At 33.2% G+C, this 23880-nt stretch overlaps 1 protein-coding gene across 13 annotated transcripts in view; it reads left to right on the top strand.

Moving 5' to 3' along the window:
- The window catches only part of LOC124297845 (CUGBP Elav-like family member 2), a 374143-nt gene that overhangs the window by 348053 nt on the left and 2210 nt on the right, over nucleotides 1-23880 (top strand). For 5 of the 13 annotated variants that reach the window (XM_046749176.1, XM_046749177.1, XM_046749172.1 and 2 more), the window contains 7 exons: nucleotides 1045-1134; nucleotides 1973-2014; nucleotides 5633-5662; nucleotides 7887-8009; nucleotides 11036-11275; nucleotides 11517-11659; nucleotides 15328-16802. In XM_046749176.1, the coding sequence (XP_046605132.1) occupies nucleotides 1045-1134; nucleotides 1973-2014; nucleotides 5633-5662; nucleotides 7887-8009; nucleotides 11036-11275; nucleotides 11517-11644 (653 nt within the window). In that variant the 3' untranslated portion in view covers nucleotides 11645-11659; nucleotides 15328-16802. Of the gene's footprint in view, nucleotides 1-1044; nucleotides 1135-1972; nucleotides 2015-5632; nucleotides 5663-7886; nucleotides 8010-11035; nucleotides 11276-11516; nucleotides 11660-15327; nucleotides 16803-23880 lie in introns of those variants that run through there. The other 8 variants (XM_046749184.1, XM_046749183.1, XM_046749178.1 and 5 more) reach the window with 7 other exon arrangements.

Below are 23880 nucleotides of genomic sequence, written 5' to 3'. Positions count from 1 at the left end.
TTTAAAATTTTTTCCTTTTTGCATTTTCGGAACTTTGACTTGGAGTTGTGCCCTTCCAGCATTTTATCCTTTAGGAATTTTGAGCATCGAGTTTCGGACCATTCTCGTCAGAGTTTGATTTGTTTACTTTAAATAACATCTCCAAAAAAAAATCGGAATTTGGCGATTTCGGAACTTTTCAAATTCGGAATTTTAACCAGGCTCCGTCTTTCGTTACTATTAATCATCGTTTGCCAGTTCATCGACACTTTTATTCGAATCCTACCGCGATGTCACAAATTTATTAGCACAACTTGATAATGTTCCGTGTTATGGGCTGAAAACCTCGAGCACTAATTTTTGGGTCATAACTCTGATTGTTTTTTTTTTTTCCTTTTTTTCCGTCAATTCCAATCATTCCCAACGCTCTGTACAACTTTTAATCAACGATTGAAACACGCACATCTACACGCTGAATTTCATTAGATTTTATCAATCGGGGGGGAAGGCAATTTATTGTCCAAGGATCGTTGACGTCGGGTTAATTAGAGCAATTCATCCTTTATACGGTAGATCACTCTGCAACGGAGCAGAGCGAGGGGTTGATTAATTAACTACCGGCTTACGATACATTGAAGTAGGCGAAGAACGGCGGTTTCGGGTTTTTCAAAATTTTTCTAAACCACATCACCACTCATTACACATCGGACATTTCGTGCCAAATCAACCGATTTCTACCCTCACCGTTTTTGATTTCGCTGAAACATGTTCAAGTGATCGTTGAATCTCTAATACAGTCAATAAAATTTTTTTGTATTATTGTATAAAATCACCTTTGAGTTGCAAATATTTCAGCATTTTCAAAATTTCACCTGCTTTGAAATTCTTGGTAAATTCTGAAGAATTTCTTGTTTTGTTTGGACGTTTTTAAGATTGATGAAAATTTTCTTGATTTGGAATGGAATTCTACATACGTGCATCAATATTTACACTGAATGTTACAACAGTGATAAGAACTGAAAAAGCCACTCGACTAATTCAAAGTATCCCTGTGTTTTTCAACAGGGGCTGGAGTGTCACCGATGAGTATGCAAAACCTCGTAACTCTGGCTGCCATGACAGGCGGAAACGGAAACCTCCAAGTCTCTCCAAACAGTGAGTGAAGAAAAAGAATCACAGTCCTTTAACTTCACCCTTCGAGTCTCCTCCTCCACACCCTCGCCAAATCCAAAATTTCACTATCCTTGCTTCTGTAGACATTTTTTTATTCTTTATGTCATCCAAAATTAATACTTAATTACTTTGAAATGACTTTATTATTTGTTTTTTTTTTTTTGAATGTGTAAATATTCGCGTTAGTAAAAAATTTGCATATACAATACTTTCTATACACATCAGCTGAAATTCCTGATAGTTGAGCTTAACTTTTAATTAAAGCTCAGAAACAGAGAATATTGAAAAAAGTAATCGAACCGGAACATTTTTTTTTTTTTTTTTTTTGCAAACATCATTATCGCTGTTATTATTACCATAGTTGCTATTATTGTTATTACAATTATTATTGTTATTATTAATTTATTGCATGCAGTATTTCTGTCGCTTTTGCTTTAACGTTGTTACAACATGCAAATGGTATAGTAAAATACCATATTCACCTCACAGATGTGTAACACGTACGACGTGCGTACGTACACGATAACGGTTAAATCGACCGACAAAGGATGAAAATAAATCGGTACAGGCTCTGTAAAAACTTGCAACATTTTGGTTTTTTCTTTCTCACTGTTTGTGCTCTCCGTTTACCGTTCTTCATTACCACACGAAGAGTACTGAGATTGTTGTAGAAAATTTGACGCGCGTTTTGCGTGAAAAATACAATCTGGTATCTACAAGGGAATTTTACGAGACTGACTCTTGAATCTCATGAAAATTTTTCCACCACTAAACATCGACGCATGCTGATATACAATTATTGTGGTTGCGTGTGTTTCAGCGCTCAGCGGGTTGGCAAATTCAACTGCAGGTATGTCGCTATGTACGTGTCGCACTGCCTGGTATAGTATTAACCATTACTAAACTAGATTTAATTGATAACCCAATTAGCGAAGCATTGACTAACGACGGTTTGATTTCTGTATCGCTTATTATTATTATTATTATTATCATTATTATTATTATTGTTGTTATTATTACTGTTGTTGTTGTCGTTGTTATAATTATTATTATTGTCAGTATTTTGCTAATGGCGGCTGCGTCAGATTGCAAACTGCAATTATTCTCACTCCAACGCGTCTATAACGAACAACGGACTACCCCGAGTACCGATCAATGGCGTCTGTTATCGACCTTACAATTTTACGTGCATTTCTCGGTTTATGTATGTTAAAAGAGAAAAAAACATTTCGCACACTTTGCACATTACGGAAAGCAATGTTTCGGTCGAAGCGAAGTTCACGACTTGCGAGGAAGAAACTGTAACCGATTGAACCTCGTCGATACTTTGAGATATTTGTAGAGGACGTGATTATATTTTTTATTGGTCTCGTTGTAGCAGAAAATGGGACCTTTTGTACAGGAAAACTTTGTGCCGAACTTTGAGGGTGTAATGTACATTCTATGGTACGATGCATTAACCGTAGAATTGGTATAAAATAACTTAATTAGTGGGTTCGGTTTCGCAGTTTTAGTATTCAGTTGGCAAAAGCTCCTCCGTTGTGATTTAAGTGCGCTGTTGGACGGCATAATAAGACTCTCGTTCACCTCCAGCGTCGCTTAACTTACAATTTAACGCTTATATATATATATATATATATACATGCATACATACACACGTGCATACATACAGAACTAACGCAGCATGTAAATGGGTGATTCTGTATCAATACTCGCAGTTTTTTATCTCATACATGTTTATTTTATAGTTCTCGCAACAATGTCCATAAGATTTAATAATTGTTTGACTATTGAACTTGGTGTGATTAAAAAAAAAAAAAAAATAGGGGAGAGGGAGAAACTCTGACTTGCAAATCTTTAGTTATCTGGCCCACAGTAACAGTGAGCAATATTGCAAACACATTGCAGCAATGTAAGTTTGCAGAGTTTGAGATATTACAGATATATTTCAAAAATTCACATTACAAGGTTCAGAATATTGCAAACACATTGCTGTACTTTAATTCCACAATATTTGAAATATTACAGAAACGTTGTAGCAACCTAACTTTGCAAAGTTTGAAATATTGAAAAAACATTGTGAAAAGATACTGTGCAAGGCTCGAAATATTTCAAACATATTGCTGTACTCTAACTCGACGCAATTTGAAATATTACAAAAACATTGCAGCAACGTAACTTCGCAAAGTTTGAAATATTGAAAAAATATTGTAAAAAGGTACTTTGCAAGGCTCAAAATATTACAAACACGTTGCTGTACTCTAACTCGACGAAATTTGAAATATTACAGAAACATTGCAGCAACGTAACTCCGGAAAGTTTGAAATATTGAAAAAACATTGTAAAAAGGTACTTTGCAAGGCTCGAAATATTACAAACACGTTGCTGTACTCTAACTCGACGAAATTTGAAATATTACAGAAACATTGCAGCAACGTAACTTGGCGAAGTTTGAAATATTGAAAAAATATTGTGAAAAGATACTTTGCAAGGCTCGAAATATTTCAAACATATTGCTGTACTCTAACTCGACGCAATTTGAAATATTACAAAAACATTGCAGCAACGTAACTTCGCAAAGTTTGAAATATTGAAAAAATATTGTAAAAAGGTACTTTGCAAGGCTCAAAATATTACAAACACGTTGCTGTACTCTAACTCGACGAAATTTGAAATATTACAGAAACATTGCAGCAACGTAACTCCGGAAAGTTTGAAATATTGAAAAAACATTGTAAAAAGGTACTTTGCAAGGCTCGAAATATTACAAACACGTTGCTGTACTCTAACTCGACGAAATTTGAAATATTACAGAAACATTGCAGCAACGTAACTTGGCGAAGTTTGAAATATTGAAAAAATATTGTGAAAAGATACTTTGCAAGGCTCGAAATATTTCAAACATATTGCTGTACTCTAACTCGACGAAATTTGAAATATTACAGAAACATTGCAGCAACGTAACTCCGGAAAGTTTGAAATATTGAAAAAACATTGTAAAAAGGTACTTTGCAAGGCTCGAAATATTACAAACACGTTGCTGTACTCTAACTCGACGAAATTTGAAATATTACAGAAACATTGCAGCAACGTAACTTCGCGAAGTTTGAAATATTGAAAAAATATTGTAAAAAGGTACCTACATACTTTGCAAGGTTTGCTCCAAATTTGGTTTTCGAGGTTATAAGAATTGACAATACATTATGTAGCAAATTAACTTCGCAGGACTCGCATACATAGTTCATACGAAGTAGATCAACAAAACTTTGCGATATTCCGATAAAATCTCCATTGAAATCAGAAAATTGATTACTGTTGTAATTGTCTCAATATTTCCGCAAATCGGACGTTGCACATAGAACACGTATGATAGTACCGCGATTTCAATGGCAAATCCGCAACCTCTACGGCTGGCTGCAACGCAAAACTTGCACATTACGTAGAGATATGGCTAATTGGACGGCCCTCGAAAGTTTACAACAATTAATATCCCGCTGCAAATAATGAACCCCGTATCTCTGAACAACACCCCATCCCATCTCAACCCCCGTATCAAATACGTCTCTAACTCTTGGAAGGATTGTGTATTACACACAATGCATATATTTATTATTATTTTATACATATATACTTACATGTATTGTGTGTGTATAGATTATTACCTATACATATATATATACGCATAGATAATAAATACAAATGTATTCATAATACATATCGAGCAATATTGTCAATACATAAATTTACATCTAAAGTGCATATTACATTATACCTAGTGGTATTTCAGCGGTTATAAAAACCGAATACATAACCATATTTTTTACGGCTATAACGTAACAAACATGACGCGAAATATTGACCGATGGAATTATGTTTACGAAATAATTATTATCGCTCACCCTATAATATTATGTATTAAAGTGTTAGAATAATGAATGAGACATTTTTTTTTTTCAAATAATAACGACTCGTCTTATTTTATCGGTCTACTCGAGGATACTTTGAATTAGATTATCGCATCCCGAAGGTGTTGAAGCAACAAAAAGTGTGCTTTTAACCATTAACACGTTGTATTCACGTTCGTAAAATTTTACGTGCATCTTAATAACATAAAACTTCTAGTGGACGGTTTCCAACATCTTCGATGTGAAATAAATAATAAAAATAAAAATAACAACTAGACAGCCAATCGTCAATATCTTCAGTTTTCACATTATTCTTTATTTGTTTTAGATTCTAGTTTTTCATCTCGATTCTCATATCGCTTGGCAAACATTTTAGTTTTCGAATATCTTTAGAATTTTTTTTTTTTTTTTTCTTTTTTTCCGAAAGTCGAAATTATTTTTAAACCGTCCGTCATCGGTGCCTATAAAAATATTCAACATATACCCACTAATCTAGGCTTAAAAAATATACAACGTCAACCTAGATATAAATATAATTATATTTTAACGACTTGTTATATGTTTTCCGGATATAGCTGCGCTACTTGGAAAGACGGGAAGTACAGGTGAGAAGAAGTAGTACTTTGATTGTGTACCGAAATATAGTTACACGTCGAATGCATATCAACGTTATCAAGTCTATTAGTATTTTATACGTAGTGCAGCATGGGAACGGTGCATTGCACATGAAATACTTTCTGCATTGCAATTTTTATTTCGTGTTATTCTTTTCCTTTTTTCTATTTTTTTTTTTTTTTTTTTTTAATTACAGTTAATCCAAAGCTTACTGTAGTTTAATTATCATGTATTATATGCATATACGTAAATTTTGGTATTGTGCTAATCTTTTTTTTTTCTTCTCATCGGTGTTGCTAATTTATACGTGAATTACACGTTTTAATATAATCTTATACGTTATATTGAACTAAAAAAAAATTATATTAAACAAATTAGTAGAGGTGTTCTAAACCTTATTTCTAAGTTCTTTTTGACGACACTTACTTATTCTTATAGTTTTTTTTTTTTTCTTTATCTTCTCGTTCTCACACATTAGTTAATCCCGCTAAGCAAATTGCTCGAAAATCAGTAATCACACGGACAATTATTCAACTAGTCCAATATGTTTTTTTTATTTTTGCTCTCTCTCCTTCAATTGTGATAAAAATATTGTTCCTGCTTGAATTAATGTTACGGTCTTTTTTAAAGATAAGCGTATTATGAAATATTAACAACAATTTTGCAAATCTTTTGGAGAGTTTGAAAATGTTTATTTCTTGTACGTTTTTAAAAAATGTTATCTCACTATTTTATTTTTTAATCTCGCTTTTGTTTTTTTTTCTGATTTATCGTTTTTGTCTTTTGTATTCATATTCAGCGCACGTGAAATAATTTCAATTCAAAATTTGTTCATTTCAAAGACTTGAGAGATTAATTTAAGGTCTGAGTAAATTTTTGAATTTATTTTTTGCTGTCAATTCCTTACTAAACGAGAATACACGAGCAACTTTTATTTTGTTAATACGATAGCAAAAATCATAGCCATACTTACCCGCACAATTTCCACGCTTTTAATATTCTACAATAACCCACTGCCATATAATTACAGTCTGAATAATTTATACACATAGCCACCGATAATTCGCCTGCTGCAATTTAAAGTTGAACGAAAATAGCGCCAAGTAACATTACGCCGGCAATTAATTTCTAAATGAACTCTTCCATAAAATATATATCACCGTCTTGAATCCGCAGCAGACTGGCTATACTTAGCATGGAACTTAAAAAATCAATTGATTCGTACGATTTCGCAGCAATTTCTTACTCGACTCGAAAGTTTATTTACTTTTCGTATACCTAACGCCTGCAGACCGTTTGATCCACAATTAAGTTCTCCATTATCACCGCGTTGCTGCGGCCATTTTACATAACAATCGTTCTAAACTACAGCTGCAATAATTGACTCGCTAGTTATTGGTAATCTAAATATTGCGCCGCGGAACAAATCATTCGCTGTTTTCAATCCAATCTATCTCTTTATACAATTCACCTTCTGTTTATTCTAATCTGACGGGAATTCGTATATATTCGCCACAGTCTTGTTTTCATAACTTTCAAAGATCAGTTATAGGTCACGTATACTTTGATTTTGTGTATTTATGTATTTATATATATACCGATAAACGTGTGGTTCTGGTTTTTTAGTTTCTACTGTTATGACTACATATTGTGATTTAGTTTTGTTCAAATCACTGCACAAATCGTTGCTTTCGTTTTATGTTTTACGTAGATCGCATAGACGAATGATCTTCCTTTGTTTCTTTCAATATTTCTTCCCTGATGTTTTAAACGAGGGTCTTATTTGGATAAGCAGAAAGAACATTTTGAAATCTCGTTGAAAAGTTTGAAAATCTTAAAAATGGACCCTGATTTGTCGTTTTCAAATAGAGGTGAACAGAAAGGGTTTAAGAATGTTTCATCGGGTTTTCGTTTGTTGGCAGAAAATAAACTTGAGCTTCTTTTGTGCCAAAATTATAAAAATGAAACAGAAAAGAAGTCGAACATTTTTGCATGAACAATTGTTTCGTAAACGCCAATATTACGTAAACAAGGTCATGACGTAATTTCTCAATTCTCATAATTATTTTATGTATAGGAAAAATATTTTACATTTTGTTCACACATTTTGTGTTTTTTAAAACATTCTTCGAACAGAAATCTCACCCTGATTAGTTTTGGTATTTGCAAATAAGTCTAAACAAAAAAAATTCTATCTAATATACGTTATTCCAGGGTCGACGGGAGGCAACTTGAGTCCTGTGACGTCATTAGCGCTAAACTCCTTGACAGGAGCACCTCTCAACGGCCTCCAGGATTCCCTGACAAACGCTTATTCCAGCTTGCAGCAATACGCAGGTCAGTTGCATTATTTTTAATGCAAGCGATAACAGTTTAAGTTTGGGAAACGCTTGTTTGATCAATATTAAGTAATGTTATCGAACACAGCTAACCATAATATTTAAAAAAAAAAAAAAAATGTATGTCTCTTCAAATCGATATAAGACTCATCTCATAATAATGAAAATGATAGAATAATACATGCATTCCGAGATCTGATGAGAATATTTCGAATTAAAGCTCTCATTGGAAAGACAACGGTGACAGTGGAAAAGAAAGAGTTGCATAGTGAGTAATTTCATCAAATGACCGTAGTTGCCATTATTTTTTTTCCTCTCATTTCTTATTTTCTCTTTTTACGCCTACGTCGTCGCAACTTGTCGTCATCTTTATTTTTGCCTGACGCGATTGAATTTATTATTTTATTTCATACATGGCTTTTTTTTTTTTACATTCTAATTTTCATGTGTGGGCTAGAGTTATTAGTGAAATGTGTAGTACAAATACCGTTCAAACAAATTTTCGATTGGACATATTTTAATGGAAATTAGTTTCCCCATGCCGTATTAGTAATAATCCCGGAAAATATTTTTCCCAAATCTTAATGTAAAAATAAGCGAATTTGGCCACCTGCTGAAAATAGACAAGACACACCATTTCTCATCGAATGACGTGCGCGTTGCGAAATTGTAAACCATTTTTCCACTAGACAACAAAAAGTGTTCTTGCCCACTAATATAGCAAATATCCTCCATACAGTGGCGCCCTCTACCACCCGTCTCGTGATTGTGTCTCACAAATAGCGGTAGCTTCTTCATTGTGCTCAAGATGTCAGCGCCGTCAGTCGGGGTCACGGTCACGGTCTTACATACAGGTCTGGAAACTCTGGTGGTTGAAGCACCGGCCATTTCGCGTAGTGACCACGAGTGTCGCTGCTATCGAGGGATTCAGGCTGTGCGAGTGAGATAGAAACAGGTTCTTGACCGTCCGTGGTTTTGAAACCTGTTACCGTCTCTCTCACACAGCCTGAATCCCTCGATAGCAGCGACACTCGTGTTCACTAGGCGAAACGTAAGAGGACACCCCCACCATTAAAATTTCGAGCGAGTTTCCAGAACTGTATGTAAGACCGTGTTTGAGGTTATACAATTTTCGTGTACTCATTGGCTGCATTTTTTCTCCTGCATTATATTCAAGTGTTTTCTTGCGGTGAAAAAAAATGCTTCAGATGAGGGACTTGAAGGTATAATTCACTCCCGACTAAAATCTTAGACGCGGCTAAGAATATCAAAAACAATTTGATTCCGGAAAAATCCCGAGAAAAATATAAGGCAGCGTATAAACATTTCTTGGCGTGGAAAAAACAAAAATATTTCCGATTATGTTCTAAAGTAAATAATGTACGATAATAACGTGAAATTAAAAAAAAAAAAAAAAAAAAACGGTCTACATAAGTTGCAGTTAAAGATGACTCAGAATAACAAAATAAATAACTAAATAAAATGCCGGAAATAAAAATGAATTATAGAAATACAGAGAATGAAGTAGAATATAAAACAGAAATTTATTATTCTTCTGTACAAGAATTGAAATTGTTGTAAAGTTTAATTTTGAAAAGAAACTCGGGTTTTTTTTTTATCTCTAATCTACATTTTTGTTTCGATTGGGAGGGGGGGGGGGGGGCTCCAACTCTCCGGCGGGGGCTTTGCCTCCTGCATGCCACCCCCCGCAACTGTCCCTAACTTCCCTCTCGCTCCCACCGCTAACTCGTCGTGTATCTTGTTATTTTTTACCATAACAGATAATTAATTAAGAAATGCGGTCAATCGCCTAATTTTACATTTGTATTGAGAAAAATATTATGTCTAACTCGTGGGCAATGACGATTCTGATTACGTGTGATATCCGACTAACTTCATGCTCACTCACAATCAGAATCGACACTTTTGCTCACTCGCTGCGCAATATATTATAACCTGGATCTGAGTTATTGATCAACATCCTTTCCAACCATCGATTTCTTGATTTATGTATCTCGATGTTCTAGAAATAATTTTGTCATCCAGCCACAGTCAAGGTATCTTCGATATTCTGAATATGTTTTTTCTCGGTTGGATAGAGTCGAAGGTTTTTCTTTTTTACGAGGCATGGAGTTCGACCAAGTGACAAAATGTTGACATCGGAATTAGATTTTTGTTTCCGCGTCTTCTTTCGTCGATTTTAGAAGATTAAATTTGATTAATTTCTGCATAATAACGACTTACTGTGTCAAACCAGAATTTGATACAACTTGACTCGACGAGTGACATACAAAATATACTCTAGACACTGCGGCGCCGATCTTGTGACGCGCAAAGATACATTTACTGAAAACCTAGCCAGGCACTTGGGCCAAAAGTGTGACAGTGATCGATTCGTAGAAAAAATATCTAACACGTTTAAACAGATGTTGGATAAACGCATTTGTGAAACACCCGATACATTGACCGTACTTATGATATACGACTTTTTCTAAAAAAAAAAAAAAAAACACTAAACAAATCACTGAGTTAAAAAGCCAAGCATTTGTGTAATTTTTCTGACTCTTACTTTATTATGTGTGTATGAATAATCATAGTGATTTCAATAATAATAATAAAAATAATAATAATGCATATAAAAATTTTCTCGTTAGTAATTTTCAGCATGTGATAATATTATTTGTTTGATACCTCATTCGGCTGGTTGATAGTTATGATTATGGTGTAATAGCTAATTAGCACGCTTTGCAAGATTGAAGAGCGAATCTGTAATGAAAGAAATTTTTCGTCATAGTAGGCCAAAAACGAGATTTTACGCCCGCACCCTGATCTTGAAATTCCGTTTTATGCCTACCCGGGACGAAAAATATTGCTTGCATCACGGACATGACACTGCACACCCTCATGCAATCACACCGACTTACGTGCAGCGGATCGCACTAGGGTGTAAAACGTTACGCCCTTGATACGAAAATAGCTATTCTTCAGCATTTTCCAACCCTTCAACCGTTTTTCATTTTCCAGGGTTTCCGGCATTCACCGGCGCCGCTGCAGCTGCGGCCGCCGCGGCAGCGGCAGCTCAAAATTCCACTTCCGGTCCCGCCGGGAAACAGATCGAAGGCCCTGAGGGAGGAAACCTATTCATTTACCACCTTCCCCAAGAATTTAGCGATACCGATCTCGCATCTACTTTTCTACCGTTCGGCAACGTTGTTTCGGCGAAAGTTTTCATTGACAAGCAGACAAACCTGAGCAAATGTTTCGGTAAGTTCCATATTTAGACTTAAAACTCGTTTCTCACGTAATCTTTTGCTCCCGATCGATTCTCCGCAACGAAACTAAAACTTGGCACATTTCACGGCACTTTCTGATGCCTGATTCACGCGGACTCAGCCGGAAGCGATCAGCTGATCGCTCCAACAGGCGCCATGTTTGCCAGGGTTGCTACAAAGCGGGAAAGTTTGAATCGCCCGATGTGAATGATAACAATTACTGTTAATTTCAGGCTTCGTGTCCTACGACAACGCGGCGAGTGCCCAGGCGGCCATTCAGGCGATGAACGGCTTCCAGATCGGCACCAAGCGACTTAAAGTACAGCTGAAACGGTCGAAGGAAGCGTCGAGGCCTTACTAACCGTCGTCGATTATCGTAGGTACCTTCCGCTACAACACAAATCACCCATCAAAACACGAGAAAAATATCGGAACAAGTCCCGAGCCATTAACGACAACTTTCTAAAAGAAAATTCTGACTGAACGATCAATATAGTAACAAGCAAACGCTTACAGAATCATTTTAGGTTAACTTTGAAAAGGTTGAAGCGAACGGAAAGAAAGATTTTCATCAATTCATCTGGCGGGAAATTTTTCGTGAGACTTCTCAGGCCATTTCGCTTTTGCAAAAATGAAAAAAAAAAAGATCACAATCAGATAACCACGAAACGTTGAAATTAGTTGCAATGGAAGTTTCAAAAAATTCGAAAATATTCTAAGATCATTTGGCTTTACGTTATTCCCAAACTTTTGCGAATCGGAGAGGAAAATTTCCGCCAGAGTCTGCATTTTTCTTTTACGGTTTACAACACCCATGTTCAATTCATAATATTTCAATTCATGTTAAACGTGAAAAATGACCAAATTTTTCATTTTCTACTCCTTTCGTTTAAAATCATCTTTGAATTTATCAAAGATGTTGAGAATTTTACCTGTTTACAAAAGCGGTATATCAATAAAAAAAATTGAAACATTGCAAAGCTGAAAATAAACACGCGAGTTGTATTGTATGAGTGGGGAAACATCTTCTGGACTTCCATCTCGTTATTTTACTTCTCATATCTTATACTATTGGCCGGTATAAACTCTGGGTTTAGAATAGTCTAGTACGTTTCCAAAGACATTATTTATTATACATGGTAAATTATTTTTCCAAACCCGTAGAAATATTTACAGTTGTATAGCTAATCCCTTTTATCTCCTAAATGATATTAGTCATCGTTTGTACGAAAAACGAACTAGGGAAATTACAAACCGTATTATCGTTGCTGTGATATATCAGAGACAATTAATAGAACTTTATTAGAATCGAGGTCGTTAGGATATATATGTATTTATATATAAATGTTCAATTATCATAAAGAAAATCTCTTCAATTTCTAAATTCGATTTTTTTTTTTTTTTCTCATTTTTGGTTTCCTGATTTTTAAAACGCAACAGACGCTATTTTTGTCTAATTAGTATTTGAATAAATTGCGAATAAATTTACATGCACGTTTACGATTATTCAAAACTTTTTACACGCGTGAAGATATTGTTATTTTATAAATATTTACAAAAAAATTTAATATAATACTCGTTACATGCATTACGCATAAAAACAGAACAGTTTTCATTTTATGCTGAATATATACGTATATTGTATAAACATTTAGCATGCACACGAATTCACATTATATACATGTAACATTATACGTATGATTTTTCGTTCTTCAATGTTGATTTGTTGACTTCTTTTTGTCTTTTTGTAAATTACGTATATATATATATATATATATATATTTTTTTCTTCCCATACAAAGACACATACAGTTTTTTTTTTTCTTTATTTTTGTAACGTTTAACTGTATTATGTCGTAGTTACGTGTCGTCATTAACGTTTTCTTAAGAGCTTAATTTATCACGCTCTTAAAATGTGTGGAGAACTTCATGTACCTATAAAGTGATATGCACTTAGTTATGTCACCTTTGTACAAAGTATTATTATCGTTACTATTATTTTCACAGCTTTATCTTTGTATTCTTTTATTTGCTCATTAATTTTTTTCCTCTTTCTCTCGATAAATAACGCGTACTAGTCCTGAAATAATTTTTACCAACGATTTGTTGTTATTTACTTTTTATTTTGTTTCCGTTTTATCGTTGACAATTTTCTCACCCTTCGTGCCAACAAAGCTTGAGTTCCTGAGAATCATACACGTAATACGAATATTCATGCATCACACTTTATCACGACACGCTCGTTACCAAATTATATAAAAATCAAAGGAAATGTGCGTACATACTACATATATATACATCTACATTATCAGATTATGATTGATAATAATTATGCACTAGTTCTTGACGGAATGAGCTTAAAAAGTACGTTATTGGCTCGAATACTCGTTATAATTCAAGTATGTAAAATTATTTATTTATTTCATATTTACACTGCAGATTATTTAATATTATATAAATATACATATTTATATATGTATATATTTATTTAATGTATTCTTATAATATATATATATATATATATATATTATTATTATGTATAATATATATATACATATATTGAAAGTGAAGAAAAGGAGAGAGATGAAAAAAACACCATTCCTCCCTGCATAACTGTACCTATAATACGCCTTGCGAGTATTCTCGCAGTTGAAAACCATACAATATTTATGCCATTGTATGGAAGATGTTATACATACGCAGGTAACATCTTGAATTGAAGGGAAAACTCGCAAGGCTTTGATATCTGTGTTCTAACTTAATACGTGCTTTCAGTGTTTTATATTTCGGCTCGTTTTAGGAGCTAGTGCACTGCCATGCGGCATAATATCAAAGTACAAACTCAAAAGACTGTTTGTTATATACACGTGTCACGTGATTATTATCGTTATTCTTATTATTATTTCTACTACTACTGTTTTTATTATCATCATTATTCTTACTATTATTGTATTATTATGTTATTTTCTTTCACCTAACGGGTTAATTAATTACGCTGTGAAGCTTTATTAGTTAGAACTAACACCGTCAAACGGAGGGGTGGTGTTGGACCACGGACATCGCCCATCAAAGGACCAAAAACTTGCAATTCGTCTATTTTTATTGCCGAAGAGTATCGAGTGAGAAAAGTATGAAAATCATACCATATTGGGATCCAACATGCCAGAGTACGCTATCTTTTGGCAAAAGACTTTCAACTCAGAATTATGCAATCGTATTTAACATTTAAAGGGTTTTCTTGCCACTTTTTTCAACGTCATTCAACTTATTGTCACGAAATCAAAGCAAAGATAACTGCGGAAAATTTTTCTGCGATTCTGTGATGACGGCGAAATAATTAACTCAAAACAAACAGCTTTTCATTCGACCCTATTTTACCGGATCCCGATACCTTTTCGATATTTTCTCTCAAAGCGAGAGGTTTGAAGATGGTGCGATGCCTTGCAAGAGTACCTCTCAAATTTAAATCCAACGCGCGAGCCGTTCTCATCGTCACTGATCTTTCACAACTCGCGAAATAGCATTGAAAATTACAATATAACAAATCTCTTTATATCTCCATCGACAAAAAATTGAATCATCGAGTAATTTCTTCGTTTTACACTTCGGTACATTGGCTAAAAATCGTCGACCATCCGACGATCGCGAGCTGTTATTTTGGCGAGAATTTCATCAACTTCCGAACGTCATTTCACGTCGAATAAAGTCGAACAGTATTCTGTAGAAACGAGGGAACATGTGCACCGAGTTCCGATAGATTTGAGCGATTATTCGAATCGTTATTCAGTTTCAAAGGTTCGTGAGAGGTCCCGTATTTCAGCACGGAAGTCCAACATGGCGGCTGCACCAGGTGTCAGCTGACGCCTCAAAGGCGTGCGCTTCTTTATCCCGATAAATTAAATGAATGAAATTCTTGCGGCTGCGAGGCGGTTTTACAAATTTGCGTGAAAGATCGGAGAATTTTCGGGCCGGCTCGGAGCGGAGGTAAGGTTGTTTATTCAGTGTGGTGGTGACTAACATGTCCGCGTGTTGTTTGTGTGCCAGCAGGTGGCCTGTGACCATGTGACCATGTGACCATATATTCGACCGGAGTCGCCGCGCCATGTCCGTCTCAGTCAGTCACGATCAGTTTCTCAGTCAGTCTCGTATATGTGTCGGTGCCTATACATAATATATATATATATGTATATATATACACACAATCACACACGCACACATACACAAAACCCTCAAAAACCTATACATATATATATATATATATCGAAACTCGCTCTCATCGTCCCTCGCTCGATATATAAATTCATTTTAATAACTCGTTCCCACCTTTTCCATATTCCAAAGTCCCAAATTCACCCACATTGTAACAACTTGCACTTCACCATGCACCTGTCACCCTCGCCATTATATTATTATGTAGTTAATTATTCGAGTGATAGATGAAGAATACACATTTCTGTTTGGTATGATTGTTCGTGTAATATTATCGCTGTAAAATAAAACGAGGTACTAAATCCGCAGATAAATGCGCAATTATGAGGAAACGTGAGCGAGGTGAGAAAAATTGAAAAGAAAAAATATAGAGTATCCTCTTTTTCGGTATATCATAGGATATCATTATAAATGATCCTAATCTTTTTCTACAAAACTTGCATATTTGTACGTGCATATACGTATATACGTGTATAAACAAATTTTTATATATAAATAGTACGTGTGTTTATGAATGTTATTCTGCACGAAACGCGGATTCAAAAAATTTTTTCGCACAACTACACTGAAAACAAACTACAAAACAGATAACGTGTAATATAATATTGATTATGTTCGTTGTAAATATGTGTGGTTATTATATACGCGAGGAAAATACGTACACATTCGAAACGATGTACGAGAAACGAATACTAAACACACACACACACACATACACAAAATGTTACGAGCATTATTATTACACAATTACTGTTAAACATGCATGAAATTATGTGTACACCGTTATTATAAACTACGACTGGAAATTTATTTTTATCAAGTTAATATCGGAATTGAATATTTTTGGGGTCGAAGGGGGAAGAAAAAAGGGAAAATTTACCTTTACGTCTTTATATCGTACGGTAACGAAAACGACAAAACGATGTCTGTGTATATAATATTTATGCATATACAGTTTAATTTGTTCCCGTTTAATGATTGCTTATGTATGAAGAGGCGTGGACGAAAATTAACAATAGTGATGACAAATTAATGATGAAAAAATTGTTATTGTGTATACATTACATATATACGTATAACCAATGCACAAAAATACACAACATGTATATGCGTGTGATTGCAAAGCGGCACTCGGATATCTCGTTCTAACATTTGTATACAAAGGAAACGAGATAAAAAAAAAAAGGAAAAGAATAAATAGATAAATGGAAATCATCGTGCATTAATGATTTCGAGAGTAAAAAAAAAAAAAATAAAATTTATATACATATGTGTGTGTGTGTGTGTGTGTGTGTGTGTGAGTGTGCGCGCGTGTGTGTATATATATATATATACATACACGCACACATACATATAATATATATATAATATATATATATATATACACGTATACATATGTTATGTAATAAAATTAATACACGTATAAGAGACACTTTTTTGTAAAGACTTTGTATAAGATTGTACCATATACATACCTACATAGATACATACATACACATACAATTCTTATACACTATTATAGGTATAAATCATGCATCTGTTATATTCGACTATAGAATTGTGTAATCGTATATCTATATATATATTATGTATATACAGGTGTGTGCGTTTATATAATGCGTTTGACAGTCGGTTTTTATATCATGCCTCTCAGTTTTTCAAGGAAAACGACAAAGAATAACAGCAACAAAAAAAAAAAAAAAATAATAATAGAATTGAAAAGTAAACAAGAAAATACGTATTAACACGATTATAGACAGTCTTGTTCTATTTGTACAAACTTCACACACTTTGATTGAATAATTTCGATTGATTTGGTTGAAAAAAAGAAAAATCCGATGAACTTATCGGCTGATTTGAACGGTTCAATTTTGGGCTAATTTTTTCATCCTCACTTCGCAAAAATTGAAGCACTGAATTGGAATTATTATATTATACATGCATAACTCGATTGATGGAAAAATGAAGAAAAAACTTATTGCCGTTTCAACTGACGTATTATATTATTACATGCTCGCCGTTTTGCCGCGATTCGCTTGATTAATATTCTATAAACATGAATAATTTACATTTTGCTTTTGCTTTGTGCACGGTAATTTTATTATTGTATTTTGTTTTTATTTCTTAGTTTACCAAAGTTGTCTATCGTTTCTTCTGCCTACTTTTTTCGTCATTTGACAACTTCTTTCTTTTGTGCATTTTTCTTTTTTTTTTTTTTTAATCAATTTTTTTTTTTTTTCCGATCCCTTACGTATTACCAAGTGATTCGATTTTTGTACCTTATAGATTTTTATACGTCTTGGCACACATACCGTAATTCTCTTTTAAATATATACAATTCATATACAAGTATATATATAAATAGGTATATTTGATTTCACATTTTTTTTCCCCCTTCACCGTTATTCTATTTCCATGTATGCATATTTGTGTATTTTGAGAAGAAACGCAATATCCTAACAGCTGCAGCCGCGCATTAACGACAAACTTAACCCTTAATTGTCACAATTCCTAAGAATTTTACGACAGGGTCTATATTTCAAAGGGTTCATTGGACCGTAGGATGAAAATGTGTGAATTTTTCCGAGAGTTTTCAATACTTTGTTATAAAAATTTTTCCACATGTAATTGAATAATTTTTCTGGAAGATTGCGTGGTGTAACTTCGATCTAAACGTCTAAAAAAATCAGATTCCACTTCGAGCGAGGTCATATAAATGTTTTCGATAAAACATCGTCTGGGGTCCAGTAGACCGCGTGTGGCATTTAAGAGTTAGGTCCTAATTTCACCATGAATATCTGTTTGTGGCTGGGTGCAAACTATTTTTTTTTTTTTTTGTTATTCTTTTTATTTGTTTCGTTGTCAACATTTTATTTCTCCCTTTTTTTTTCTACTCGTTATCGAAACTATAATGTACAGAATTGATTACCAGTGATTTGATACCTAATTCGCTACGCTTTATCAATAGTTTAAAGTGTGCATTTTCTTTCCTTTCTTTCTATTCTCGTGCTACACAAAATATGTTGTTTTCTTTTTTATCGACGTTGTATTTTTTTTTTTTTTTTGCCATTCACCTCACGAACGTAATAATTGCGCGTGAAATTCTAAACTCTCATCGGATTATCCATAGATTAACTGAAAATCGATAGTGAGGAAAAAAAACAAAAATCGAGAACGCGAATCTTACGATAAACGTGACATTTATAATCGCAATCGCGGTTGCAGCGGGATTAAATTTCATGTATTAATATTCGGCTAGGCGAAGGCTGAGAGAAGCTTCGAGCAAGATACCAAAGACGTGTCTTAACCGATGTACTTATATTATTAAATGATGTACTGCATTACATGTAAATTGTTAACATACGACTAATCAGCTCACGATAATTCAAGTACGAGTGTCTAATAGCGATGGATATAATGACGATTGATACACAATCAAAGCACACAAAATAGAGCCTAGTCAGAAATTTATTATTATCATTATCATAAATATTGTTTGTCGTTATTACTACGTACGATTATAGTTATTATTATTATTGTTATTATTATTATTATTATTATTATCAATATCATTATTATTTTTATGTCATTATTGTTATTAGTATTGATGTTTATCCTATATTTCTATACTTACGAAAGGATTATAATGCAAACTTGTAATCAAGCCGTTGCACCTCAATCTACATATTTTTCTCCTCTTGTCATCTCGTTTCGAACATGTTTTGTTCATTGTTATTGCGGAGAAGTGAGAAAATTTTTGAAACATTTTATGTACAAATGTGTGAAAATCGGCGAGATGAAGCTTTGAAGTCGTATTTAACCACTTGACTCGGAATTATACTGACAAAATTTACGAAAGAGGGATTTGCAAGAAAAAAAAGAAAAAAGAAAAAAAAAAATTTTGATCCAAATCGCTATTTAACGTCGACGCGAAATCCATCTATAATCATTCATCAACGAAGAATGTACTTAATAATTTTATATGTATGGACATGCGTCTGTATATACTTATACATTTATATACTTTTGCCAGTTTTCTTCCATATAAGATCTAACAACATTTTGTGATTAACATTTTATCCAGCTCGAAAAAATCGGCAAATAAAAAGTTAATTTGTATTTTTTAAACGTACCTCCTATATGTATATGTATGTATATGCGAGTCCATGATCTTCATCTTCTTTGTCCCTTTTTCATTTCTGTTTCACTTTTTCTTTTTTTTTTTTTTCTTTCTCTCTCAAGCTAGCAAAGAATTTCTTATAAATGTAGCAAACAAAATCGAATTTTTGTTCCTGAAAGTAAAATTTATTCATTCCTTTATCGTATTATAAATAAATTGTGTGTGTTTTGCATAGAACATCGCGACGATTCTAATGACGTTGATTTATAATATTATACGCTTGTTTCGGTCGCTTAAGAACAAAACGAAACTAAAGAGAAAACATAACTGAAATGAAACCCCACATTATTATTATTAATATTCTAATCTTATGCATTGAACTCTGTAATATTATTTCAGTACTATTCATATCCATATTATTATTACTTTATTATTACTATTATTATTACTATTATTATTATTTTCAATTATTACATAACTTTATTAATTACATATGTCATTGTTATTATTATTACCATTATTGTAGGATGAAAATATTGAGTATGGCGTTGAATTCTTGTTACCAATTGTTTCATATTTCATAAGCTATTATTATTATTATACATATATAATATAAATTTATAGGTACGTGTGAAATTGATTATCTTACGTCTTGGTCAAACATCGAAGCAGCTGGAGAGATTTTTTTTTCTAAAGAATCTAGTGAAATTTACAATTCTTTGTACGTTATGTATTATCCATTTGTTTACACGTTACGTGTTTTTTTTTTCTCGTCTTTGCTGCAATATTCGTTATGAATATAGTTCTACAATGTATGCATTATTCGTTTGGACATTATTAGCCAATTACATTTCGTCAAAACTATTATTATTATTATTATTATTATTATTATTATTATTATTATTATTATTATTATTATTATTCGCATAACTAAAAGTTATTTGTTTTATTTTCTGTTTTGTAGAATGTTTATTACTTTTTTTTTCACGTATAGCATTTGATGCTTGTACCTCTATATATTATATAGATAATATAATTATATGTATATGTCGGGCAGTGGAATATCCGGAATATATTTAGTATATCAAAACACGATTCGCCTATTGTTAGAAGACAAAAATCAACCGATAATCAAAATACATTAATAATCAATAGGCTTGTATATTCAGTCCGTCGCAGTTAATTCGCCAGAATCATCATTACGATGGTGTATTGAAGAAAAATAAAAGAAAAAACAAGCACGACTTACATTCTATTATGCGCTTGCCGTGTTTATTATATATATATATATATAATACATAGTTGAATCAAATATATTGTATTGCTTATTCTGGTCTCCTTCAACCAAATAATACCTAGATATCGGTTTAGAAATACAGAAAAGATTTAAAAAAATTAAAGAAAAGTGTATAAATCTCGGATCATTCCACTGCGCTTCGGTTTTAAAACAGCCGAGTTGACGTATTTCTTGGTGCTCGACAATTTGCACAAGACTCACTTGTTAGTCTGGGTAATTTGGGAATCGTGTGTACTTTTTGTAGATGCATTAATCGTAGAGCACTCGGATTTATATGAATCACGTCGGCTCAGAGCTGCGGATCGGTCAGTATGAGGCGTGTGTCAAATGTCAATATATTATATTTATTTTGTTGGTTCAATTATCACATTGATTTTTATTATTTTTACCACCCTAATTTCAACAGTTCCAATTTCCCCTCTCACCCTTCCTTACAGACCTATTATTTGCTATAGTTAGAATTTCACGAATTCATATTCACGGTGTACTCGGACCTCAAGTCGATTTATATTAAATACTTCCCAGTCTGAATTGTACGCTTTGTTAGACGCAGAATATTTTCGGGTGTAAAGAGCAAATTTAATCACGAAAGACCCATTCTGGTAACCTAAATCGAACCCAGCTTTGTTTTCCATACAAATTTAGCGCCATCCGCCATTGCAGAAAATTCGTTCTACTATTTTCCGCATTACCGACTGAGTTTTCACCGATGAAACAAGAAAATTTTAATCGTTGCAAAGTAGATTTGAAAAATTCGAAACAACTATTCTTCTATAAATATAGGCGTATAATTTTTTTTCTCAACATTCGGAATTTTATCGGATAATAATATAACAGCATTGCGCAATTTACAGAAGATAAGAAAGTTCTTTTTATCGACCTTTATTTGAGAATGATTTTCAAAATTAATTTTTTCTTCAGAAAAGATTGACCTTCTAATATATTTACTTTGTGAGATATATTTTAATTTCTTTAATGGCACTACAGTCTTTTTTAAATCTCTTTAGTTGTTATAATTTTTTTTTTTCCTTCTCTCCAAAAACCAAATCATGAATATTTAAAAACTTTCTAGCATGAATTCCTGCAACAGAAAAAAAATTTGCGTAGTTTTGATTTTCCTATTCTCCAGTTGTGGTGAGTGATTGAATTTTTGTTTCCAGATCTTTTACAAAGTTTAAATGTTTACATCGAATTAATTGCACGTTATTTTTACAACAGTTTTCGGAATGTTTTAAACTCCGAATTCTGCAAGAAAAATATTCGTTAAACAGCATAAACCATTTATCTTTGTTACACCAGTCGATTAACACCGTGGCGGGATTGCAATGCATGAAATAGCTACATTGTTAATTTTAGCACGTGTATAGATAACAAATGTGAAATTATTTGAAGACGTTAAGAAACGGGACTTCATATTCCATCATTTCGTGGAAAGATACCGAAAGACTGTACGTGATGTGAAACGAATTTGAGTCTTCGATTATTCCCAATTCCAAAAGTCTCAGCTGAACCGTTCAGAAGATAAAATTCTTCGTCCGAGAAACTTCGGAATCTTAAAATAAAATTGGCCAATATGAAATCGGTAAGAATCATACAATCTCTAATAAAACTAAGTTTGAATTTTACTAAAGAAATATTCACAGCTATTCCCTTATCAGTATTCGGATTTTTTTTTTTTTTATTAGATAAAAGAAATAGAAAGAACAAATTAATGATTGTGTGTAAATAGTATATCTTAAGTTCGAAAGCTACTCGCATAGTTTAAATTTGTGATCTAACTGCCTAGAGGCACGATCTAGGGGTATTTATGACGTGTACACATAATCTGGATCATTTAATTACATACTTTTTAATGTAAGCTTTATAAGCTATAAGTATGGTAATAATAATAATTATATAAATACTTGTGATCTGTGGTAATATGTAACGATTTAAACAGTCTTTGATAATCCGATCGCGTTCACGTCGATAAGGTAGAATATCTGATACTGATCGATCGATCAATTATTCGGCAATGTCACCTACAGAGGTCCACGCAACGCTGCTAATCGTTGAATATTCTTCGACGAACCCATTTCGAAAAGAAAAAACGAGATATGCATAAAAAAATCAAAACGACGAGTCATTAATATTTCAGTTAGACGTTTACGATGATAACGAAGATATTTTCACTGGGTTTAGATATAATCGAATTCCTACTTCAGTTCAACCCTTCACATAAAAATTCACAGAAATAATCAACAAAACACACAACCTTAAATAAATGAATTTTAATCAAATTCGAACCCACCGGCTAGATATATATTGTCAGGGCAAAAAATTTGTATCGAGTCTAGAATGAGAATGAAAAATTGAAAATGTGATATATTCAACGAATCGTCAGCGACATTGTGCCGCGAACGTGTGAAAATGGGAGGAAAAAAAAACGATGTAAATAAACTTTATATACTATTGAGTATGATGATTAAGAATTAAGAATTGTGGCCACATGTAAAGGATCGTGTGTACGATATGAAACCTCGTTGTTAATGCGGTTATCATAAGTTTTCTCGTTCATGTTTTCTTTATATATATACTTTTTTTTTTTTTTGTTTTTCTGCAAACTTTGTATCATAATTGCCATGTGAAAGATAAATATGCTTGAATCTTTTCAGCCAGGTTATATTATATAAATATATATATATATATATATATATTTATACACATACGTACATAGATATGCATTTACCGAAAGGATTCCTTGAGGCTGCAGCCAGCAGGGTGACACTCGATGCTTTATTACACAACGCTTATTCCACAATCTATTGCAAAACATTACCATTTGAATCGAGCGCTTTGAGGAAATAACTAAAGATTAGTAGAACCTTGAGTTTTCCCCCACGTTTGTTGGTAACACAATTCTTTCGCAGCGCGCTCTCGGGATAAAAAATGCAAACATATTTCCATTATTTGTTATTATTGTTTTAATCAG

This window comes from Neodiprion virginianus, chromosome 2, assembly GCF_021901495.1.
Source record: "Neodiprion virginianus isolate iyNeoVirg1 chromosome 2, iyNeoVirg1.1, whole genome shotgun sequence".
Classification (NCBI taxonomy): domain Eukaryota; kingdom Metazoa; phylum Arthropoda; class Insecta; order Hymenoptera; family Diprionidae; genus Neodiprion; species Neodiprion virginianus.
Note: the sequence above shows the minus strand (reverse complement) of the source record. Positions and strands in the feature narration are given on the sequence as shown.